General features: G+C 44.6%; 2 protein-coding genes across 2 annotated transcripts in view; both read left to right on the top strand.

Annotated features, from left to right (window-relative positions):
- The window catches only part of GNAL (guanine nucleotide binding protein (G protein), alpha activating activity polypeptide, olfactory type), a 164520-nt gene that overhangs the window by 124043 nt on the left and 30619 nt on the right, over positions 1 to 9858 (top strand). The gene's annotated exons all lie outside the window — the stretch shown is intronic.
- CHMP1B (charged multivesicular body protein 1B) lies at positions 2096 to 5282 on the top strand. Its single transcript, XM_011983925.1, has one exon. The coding sequence runs from the start codon at positions 2360 to 2362 to the stop codon at positions 2957 to 2959; it is 600 nt and encodes a 199-aa protein (XP_011839315.1). The 5' UTR covers positions 2096 to 2359; the 3' UTR covers positions 2960 to 5282.

Here is a 9858-nt window from a genome sequence, read left to right as displayed (position 1 = left end):
CCAGAACAATGTCTGGTGCATACTTTATTAATGTTAATTGTTATTATCATCATCATCTGAGTCTCTCATGATTATATTCCAAACCATCTCACCTAGTCAGAATTTGTCATTAAGAAAACTATGGGCCGGGCACAGTAGCTCACGCCTGTAATCCCAGCACTTTGCAAGGCCAAGGTGGGCAGATCACCTGAGGTCAGGAGTTCGAGGCCAGCCTGGCCAACATGGTGAAACCCCAGCTGTACTAAAAATATAAAAATTAGCCGGTAGTGCTGGCATGTACCTGTAATCCCAGCTACTTGGGAGGCTGAGGCAGGAGAATCGCTTGAACCCAGAAGGCAGAGGCTGCAGTGAGTCAAGATCATGCCACTGCACTTCAGCCTGAGTGACAGAGCAAGATTTCATCTCAAAAAAAAAAAGAAAGAAAAGAAAAAGGAAAACTATGGAGCATGACATGGAAGCTAGACAAGAAACTTGTTTGCAAACTCCAAGAAAAACCAGGACCTAAAAGAAGGGAAGAGTAGAATGGAGGGTGAGCAGAGTAGGGGGCCTAAGCTCCCCCCCCCTTTTTTTTTTTTTTTTTTTTGGTTGTGTATATTCCATTTCTAGAAGAGTTTCATTTGGAAAAAGGGTTCTACAGTTTTGAGTGCCAAAAAGGAACCATAGGTAAGCTGCTAACTAGGGTAACATCCTATCCCCTCTGAAATAAAATTAAATTTAGCAACACCTTCTGGATTCAGTGGGTGCTGTGTGCAGAGCACCTGCTGGGCTCCATGCAGAGGGGAAGGAATCAGTGTTGTCTGCATCCAAGTAGTTCATACTGTAACAGGTGACCTATACACACAGACCCCTTGCCAGGCAATGTGCCCTGTAGTATGGCCACACGGAGGAGGAGTCCTGGGGAGGCTCCATGGTGAAGGTGGCTTTTGAAGGACTGGCAGGGTGTCAATAGGCAGAGATGCATGGACAGTAAATCCAGGAAACAGGAACAGCATAGCCAAAGGACGGGGCGTCACTCACATTCTCCCCACTGGCCAAATGACACAAATAATGCTCAACTTCTGTGCTGCAGTTTGCTTTGACTGGCAGAGGGGCGCGAAAGACAAGGGAGCCAGCGTGCTGCACAGCAGGTTTAGCTTCCACGCCCAGGGTTTGGAGAAAGTGAAAACATCAGAGCTATGTCTTCAGAAGGTCTTGTGGTGTGAAACTGACTGGCAAGCTATCACAGAAAGCTGAGCGAGGTGGTGGGCCGCTGGATTAAAATGATCTCCAAACAGAATTCGTTCTCAGGGTTCATTTTCAGCCTAGCTCATTAGGGCAGATCCGGTCTTCTTGCATTATTATTGCTGTATCGGAGGAATCTTTCTAAAAAGTGACAGCACACATTGCTGCCATTTGAAAGCCTGCATTTTTAAAGGGCGTAATACATAGTGACAGTTCTGATGTATGCCCGTGGGTGTGGGTCCTAATATCTCACCATACTCTGCCTGCATAATTTAAAATGACAGTTTAGCCTGTCAAACTTAAATGTGAGTGAAGTTCCATGGATATTTATAAAACATCAAAAAGATAGAATGGTGTCAGCAAAAGATGGGTCTTTTTATTACTAAGCCACGGGACGATTTTTGGATGATAATTACTGGCAACTCACCTAGAAGCTGAACTTCCAGCCAAAGTATAAATTTGGTGGTGCCACAGTTTTAAAGGTTATTTTCACCCATGCAATAAAAGGATATTACAGAACTCCGGCACAAATCGTAGTCAAAGATGGAGACGCGTCAGTGACCCGTTTGTTTTTAATGTATTGTTTTGATGTTTTTGTTTTTAATGTATCCGTGGTTTCCAGTTCCCCTGAGAAAGTGGAAATTACCCATGCTAATAAAGCAAGCGTTCGTGTGAAGACCCAGCTGATGTTCGGCTGGGTTTTAGCCAGCTAGCCAGCCACCCTTTATAAAGCCTGCCAAGTTTGGAGCTTGGGTAGTTTTACACGCGGATCTCCACAGATTGTCTGCTTCGGTAGATTACTGAGAAAGTGCGTGTGGGCACTAATTTTTGTGAATTTACTAATAACGTTAGCAACTTTAAAAACCCGGTACAACGCAGCGCCGCAGCGTCCGGCCGGAATCCCCCTGCGTGCGCGGCCCCCGGCGCCGTACGTCCCACAGGCCCCACCCCGGCGCCGTCCGTCCCGCGGGCCCCGCCTTTGGCGCTGGGCTCTGACGTCACCACCTGCGCCGCGCACAGTAGAAACAGGAAGTGGGACCAAAACAAAGGAGCGGCGGCCGGGAGCGGAGTTACCTCACCTTCTGTCTCTTCCGCGCACGTCTCAGCCGGGCCGCCGACCCCAAGGAGCCGTCCGACTATGTCCAACATGGAGAAACACCTGTTCAACCTGAAGTTCGCGGCCAAAGAACTGAGCAGGAGTGCCAAAAAATGCGATAAGGAGGAAAAGGCCGAAAAGGCCAAAATCAAAAAGGCCATTCAGAAGGGCAACATGGAAGTTGCGAGGATCCACGCCGAAAATGCCATCCGCCAGAAGAACCAGGCGGTGAATTTCTTGAGAATGAGTGCGCGAGTCGATGCGGTGGCTGCCAGGGTCCAGACGGCGGTGACGATGGGCAAGGTGACCAAGTCGATGGCTGGTGTGGTGAAGTCAATGGATGCGACACTGAAGACCATGAATCTGGAGAAGATTTCTGCCTTGATGGACAAATTCGAGCACCAGTTTGAAACTCTGGACGTCCAGACGCAGCAAATGGAGGACACGATGAGCAGCACGACGACGCTCACCACTCCCCAGAACCAAGTGGATATGCTGCTCCAGGAAATGGCAGACGAGGCGGGCCTCGACCTCAACATGGAGCTGCCGCAGGGGCAGACCGGCTCCGTGGGCACGAGCGTGGCTTCGGCGGAGCAGGATGAACTGTCTCAGAGACTGGCCCGCCTTCGGGATCAAGTGTGACGGCAGAACCCGCTCTGAGGTCTCCTGGCCATAGCCACCCTTCGAAATGCTCTCTGTGTGTCAGAGAGATACTATACCCTAGAAACTCTGAACACGCCAGAATGCTGAAATGCTCTTCTACCTTTGGGTTTACAGTCGTCCCCTCCAGATAAATTAAGAAATTCAGTATTTCTCCACTCTTAGCTGGATTCTAAAGTTCTGTATAGCTCGTAATGATGGTATTTTTATAGCAGCCTTTTAACAGAACTAGTTAATTTGGTGTATATGAATCTTTCTCGAAGATCTGGTCAAAACTGTATTCAGTTTTCTGACTAGAATGATCAGATTGAAGGTGGTTGGTTTTTATTATCGATATTATTTAGTGTGATTGGTAATATCTAGAATGGCAGGCGGTGCATACAAGTTAAAGAGGGGGGAAAGATAAACACCATTCAGTGTATTCGGTAGACTGTGCTATTTCTGTTTATCCTTTGGGTTTTCTTTTTTGTTTTTGCCTTCACAGTGAGACTGCAATTGATCTCATAACGTCTGTTATTAATAAATCTCGTCCCATAATTTATACTGAAATTACCTTAGGATATTTTTGCATAATGCTCTCTTACTGCTTACATTCTATACATTTTTCATGTGATAATTGTCTTTGCGTAACTGGGAAAAATGCCGTATGACTTCCTTTATTATCTGGAAAAATTAAATTTGTTCGTTTATATTTTCTACTTACTAAATTGAGTTTTTAAAAAGACTTAGAAAGTGTGACATTATACAGTGTCTTTCAAACGAACAAGTTTATAGTTATTTTCCTGTTTCGACACTATTAGACGTCTTATAAATCATGCTAATTAGCACGGTAGTCTTGTTACACACTCTTAACATTGCCAAAGAACTGTTGATTGTTTGAGAAAACCCTGGGACTGTGTGTGTGTAGGTTTTGTTTTGATTTTAACAACCAAAAATAGAAATAAAATTAGAACTGCATTTTAAGTTCTAATTTGCATTTATTAATTTGTCCAAAAGCAACAACTCTTTGAAAACCTTGAAAATATAAGCTGGGATGTTTTACTTAGCCATGCAAGTCATTTATGTATACATCCAGCCAGCTGGAAGTCTGAGAATTAAAGAGGTAGGACTGGAAGGAAGGAGAATGCTGGACTCTTTAAGGCTGGAGCCCAGCTGTGCTGCCTGCCGTCTTCTCAGGAATGGCAGTGCGTATTTTCTGGCTGAAAAGTAAAGCATGTAGCCAGCCACCGCTTTCTCATAGCCTGGAAACATGGAGAAAAGCAACTTACTTTTGCCTTGGCAAGTATTCTAACCTAAGTTAATTCAAGTTTTTTTTAACTTACCCTTTCCTTCACTGGAAGATTTTTCCATAAGAGAATTCCATTGTTTCAGAAAATAATTATAGGGGCCCTTCCAAGTTCTTTGAAAGATTCGTAACCAACTGTTCACTATTATAACATGTGTTCCAGTGTAAATGAGTAAGGAAAAAAACCAGGTGTGACAGGTGTGTGTAGATGAGGAGTGGCCCTCATATTTATTGTATATTTGGATGTTGTTCTGAAGTGTGCTTTGAGGGACACTTGTTGGTTGCCTGCCCAGCATCTTCTCTGAGAACGCCCCTCTTAGAAGGTCGTGTCTCCTGCCCTCCACAGGCTTGTGCAGGGCCGTGTGTGAGGACGGCATGAGTCTTAACCCGTCTTTTATTTTATTTATTTTATTTTCGAGATGGAGTCTCGCTCTGTTGCCCAGGCTGGAGTGCCGTGGCGCGATCTCGGCTCACTGCAGCCTCCGCCTCCTGGGTTCAAGCGATTCTCCTGCCTCAGCCTCCCGAGTAGCTGGGATTACAGGTGCACACCGCTATGCCTGGCTAATTTTTTTGTATTTTTAGCAGAGACAGAGTTTCACTGTGTTGGCCAGGCTGGTCTTGAACTCCTGACCTCAGGTGATCCTCCCGCCTCAGCCTCCTAAAGTGCTGGGATTACAGGCGTGAGCCACTGCACCTGGCCTTAACCCCTCTTTAGATTGGAAAAAATAATCAGAACTTTTAAAATAGCTTAGTGTTGAACCCTTTGGTAAACTGAAGACCCTTTTATAATGCAAATATTCCCACCAAAATTAATATATTTTGTGAGATTAAACAATGCTTGTATATGCTTGAACTTTCTTAAAATATGTTCATGTCATACTATTATGAATGTACATTTTTATGAGTCATAAATATTATTTTCAAAAGCACTACAGGCCCATGAATTATTTCCTAACTTTTGCAGTTGATTAAATACTGAAATGTAAATCACAGGAATTTGTCAAATCATTTTAAACTGCATGTTACTGGATGTGAGTGTGCATCCTGTTTTAAAAAATACTTAAGAAAAAAGAGTTGCTGGGCACAGTGACTCAAGCCTATAATCCCAGCACTTTGGGAGGCTGAGGCGGGCAGATCACCTGTGGTCAGGAGTTCAAGACTAGCCTGACCAACATGGAGAAACCCCACCTCTATTCAAAATACGAAATTAGCCGGGCGTGGTGGTGTGCACCTGTAATCTCAGCTACTCAGGAGGCTGAGGCAGAAGAATTGCTTGAACCCGGGAGGCAGAGGTTGCGGTGAGCCGAGATTGCGCCGTTGCACTCTAGCCTGGGTAACAAGAGTGAAACTCTGTCTCAAAAAGAGAAAAAAAAAATTCTGAGGTAGATTTGGTTCAGAAAGCATGGTATTTTTCCAAATTCACCCTCAGTCTTACCACTTAAATTTTTGTTTGGTTAGTATGGCTTTTTCTCGTGTATTTCTAGGATCCCTGGCTTATTTTTGTTGTTGCTGTTTTGAGACGGAGTCTTGCTCTGTCGCCCAGGCTGGAGTGCCACCACGATCTCGGCTCACTGTGGCCTCCACCTCCCAGGTTCAAGCGATCCTCCTGCCTCAGCCCCCAAGTAGCTGGGACTACAGATGCGCACCAACACACCTGGCTAATTTTTTTTCTTTTTTTTTTTCTCTTCAGTAGAGTCGGGGTTTCACCATGTTGGCCAGGCTTGTCTGGGACTCCTGATCCTCAAGCGATCCACCTGCCTTGGCCTCTCAAAGTGCTGGGATTACAGGCGGGAGCCACCGTGTGCCTGGCCCCCTGGCTTCTTCACCGTAATTGTTTCTTCATGGCCACAAGATTCTTTTTCACATTGAAACTTCCCTACGCCAAAGATGGATATAATTTACAAAAGTATCCAACTGAAACACATCAGGGAACTAGTTAATCTTCCATTTAACTACTAGTTATATTTCTTCCTTTCATTTTTCCGCCTTCAAATGCACAATTTCTAACATGGATTTAGAATTGAAAGAAAAAAAGTAGACTGGATTAATACACAAAATACTTTACTTTTAGTTTATTTCAGCTCAGGAGCCCAGATGATACTGTGTGTGCTACTGGAGAATTTTCTTACTAAAGCTGCTTCTTGCTGAAGGGATGCCAATGTATATGCCTTTTAAATACAGGCAGACCATGAGGCTTGGACACTGTGTGCCTGCCCTGCTGTCTTTGATTTGGAAAAGACTGCTGGGCCGGGGCAGTGGCTCACGCCTGTAATCCCAGCACTTTGGGAGGCCAAGGCAGGCAAATCACCTGAGGTCGGGAGTTCGAGACCAGCCTGACCAACATGAAGAAACCGCATCTCTACTAAAAATACAAAATTAGCCGGGCATGGTGGCGCATGCCTGTAATCCCAGCTACCTGGGAGGCTGAGGCAGGAGAATCGCTTAAACCCAGGAGACAGAGGTTGCAGTGAGCCGAGATCGTGCCATTGCACTCCAGCCTGTCCGGCCTGGGCAACAAGAGCGAAATTCCATCTCAAAAAAAAAAGACTGCTGAAAATAAGTACCAGTCTGATAAGATAACCTTATTAACTGAGCATAGTATCAGCATCAGCTGGCCAAGCACATTATAAAGTAGAAGGGAGGGACTTCCTCTGCAAAAACACAACATCCTCTTGGCAATTCTGTAGCCAAAGTCCAAAGCAAGATATTTATAGCAAATTATAGCTGCACTCCAGCCTGGGTGACAGCGTGAGACTGTCTCAAAAAAATAAAAATAAAAACAAATACTTTTTTAAATTTAAAAACATTTTAAATGACAGTGCAGAGAAAGATTCAGTACAAAACATGCTGGCCATGTGGGGCTTCTTTCTAGAAATTAGAACATGCTTTTGCCCTTAAATGATATTCAGTACAGATAGGTAGATAAAACATACACAGAAAAAGAAAAATGGACAAGGCATATCCAGATGTTTAAAAAAAAATCAAGAACACTGAAGATCAGGACTGTTTACATACTTTACGTTATTTTATATCTCAACCTTTAAAAAGGATTAAATCACAGCATAAGGCAGCATGCCAAGCTCATCGAATTGTGAGACAGTAAGTGCCAGAAGAAAGTGAGGTTGACATTGTGCTGTGTCATGGCAGTTAGAAGTGGCTTCCCAGAGCGGGCAGGGTTTAATCTCAGGTTTCAAATGAGGGGGGAAAGCAGGAATGACATGGGATCTGAGAGGCCAAAAACTACAGGGAGTTTTGACTGGAGTGGATGGTTCATGTGATGTAAAAGAGACTGAAGGGGAGACTGGACAGATTGCAAAGGGCTCGAGGCCAGATTAAAAGTGTGGACTTTACCCTGTGGGAAGGAGAAAGAGCAGGAGTCATGAGAAGAATGGTTCAGGCAGAGATTAGAGCATAAAGCTGGGAGGCGGGGAAAGCCAGGAGGAACACGCTCTTGGATGACGACTCACCAAGAATCGCTGATCACCTGGGACGTGGCTGAGCTGCACATGCTGACGCAGTGGGTCTGCCAGTGACGCTAATATGCTATGAGTCTGGGAACCCCTTTTAAGGAGCAGGGATCTTAACTCTGGCTGTGCATTACAACTGCCTGGTACTTTGTCACCATGTGAGTCATGTTTTTCTCCACCAGTACGAACTCCGGGGCTCCAGTGATCCTGCTGCCTCAGCCTCCGGAGTACCTGGGATCCATCTGTATATTTATATCTTGTAGATAAATATCATGAATCAAATTTCATTAACACTGGGAAAAGTTTTTTACTTTCCTTGACAGATTTCCAATTGCTATATGTTTTCACAAAAAAAGTAATTTTAAATACATGGAAATTTAGTTGGTACTTTTTTTCTCAGACCCAGTAGTTTAATTACAAAGGCATTTAATAGAATAGTTTTCATCTTTTGGTGACTCTCCTTGTTCCCTCTTCATGATCAATTCCATGGCCATTAAGAATTTTTTGACGCCAACAACAGATGGGATGTAAACAGTGAGTTGTTATTTTTGCTAATATCAAACAGAAGGAGGCTCTAAATGAAAATGAAAACATTTCTCAAATATGAGTGTCCTCAGCTGTCACAGGAAATAATGAAAAAAAAAATCAAAGTAAATTTCTTTTTAACTACTTTCTTATAGTGTCTACAATGCAAGTGATTTTTTACAATGCTAATTTGGTATAGTTTTGCAACTCTGTATCTAATGTTGGAGTGAATCGTCTGCAAGGGGTTTTTAGATCTGCTTAATTCCTTCCGGTCAGCATGCAGTGGCGTATTTAAGGAGGCAATGTTATAACCCTTTAAAATGTAGTCATATGCAAAATTCTATGTACGATTTGGAAGATCCCTTTAAAATTCTCTCTACGTATGGTAATCACAGAAGCCCCAATTTGAAAAAGTCCTTCTGCAACATGCTTGGAAATATGCCAGTTGAAACAAGGATCAAGGCAGAAGGCTGGCAGAAATCTACCACTCTATTATTTATTCCTTAGAAACTCTTTCAAAGAATTGGGGGCATATTCACATTTTGGGGTGCATTTTCACATTTTACTTTCATTGCACAAACTTGAAATGCATGAACTCAGGGCATCAGTAACGATTCAGAAGCAGCTCTTGGAAATGTTCAGTGAGACCTCCCACGTCTCACTTAGATCTCTGAGAATCAGAGCTGGAAGGACTCTTGAGTATCCATCTTGGAGGCTGGGGACAGGAGAAGACCCACCAGCCTCATCACTGTCAGCATCTCAACGTCACTGGTCTTTCGTAGTGCACAGGAAGATGCACTCACACGTCCTCTCATCACATCTCTCTAGCACTCCACAGGCATTTTTTGGTTAACCATACTTCATTCTTTCTACTTAGACTAGTTATTATCATCTGAATACATTCACCTACCTACCTCCAACCTATGTGCATCCCATTTTAAATAGATTACTTCCTAAACTCTAACTATAGCCACAGGCTTCATATTTAATGTTCAGTTCCTTCCAGCTCTTTTCATCAGAGCGAATTCGTTTCTGTATCCTTACCTTGGCCCCTGTCAAAAGTCATGACCATTTCTGACTAGAACCGTTGTAGCTCACACGGCCTGTGAGGGAGGCAGCCTTCCCACCCAGAAACCCACCTGAATGTCCAGCCGCAGTCCAGAGGTCCGGTCCCACCCCGGCAGAAACTTCTCCTGCCTTCTCACGGATTCCAAGGTCTTTTTGCTCCTTTGTCACTGGATGGTCAGGAACTCAGTGTGTCCTTCCGCTGTGCTCTTCACCCCACCACATTCCAGGCCAGCAACCACCATGCCAAAACTGCATTGCACTTTCCAAACCAGGCCTCAGGCAATGGCAGGGAATTCCTGCCTCCAGCCTCCCAAGGCTCTCCAGGTCCCAGAAGGTCCCTTCCCTTTACTCCTTCCCCTCTGGAGCCAGTTCCACGCCCTCGGCCAACTCACCAGCCTTCACGTGCGCAGTAGCACCTCCCAGGGCTTGCAGCACCTACTCCAAAGACACCACTGGCTGATCAGGGTCCCTTTGGCCTCTCAATAACCCTGTCACCTGGGCCATATCTCTGCAGAGCCGGGAGCAGTTGACATTCT

Source organism: Mandrillus leucophaeus, unplaced genomic scaffold (genome assembly GCF_000951045.1).
Source record: "Mandrillus leucophaeus isolate KB7577 unplaced genomic scaffold, Mleu.le_1.0 Scaffold257, whole genome shotgun sequence".
NCBI lineage: Eukaryota > Metazoa > Chordata > Mammalia > Primates > Cercopithecidae > Mandrillus > Mandrillus leucophaeus.
This window is presented reverse-complemented; position numbering and strand designations above follow the sequence as displayed.

Excerpts from the sequence above, each read along its gene's own strand:
- CHMP1B (XM_011983925.1), top strand. The coding sequence starts at position 2,360 with ATGTCCAACATGGAGAAACACCTGTTCAACCTGAAGTTCGCGGCCAAA.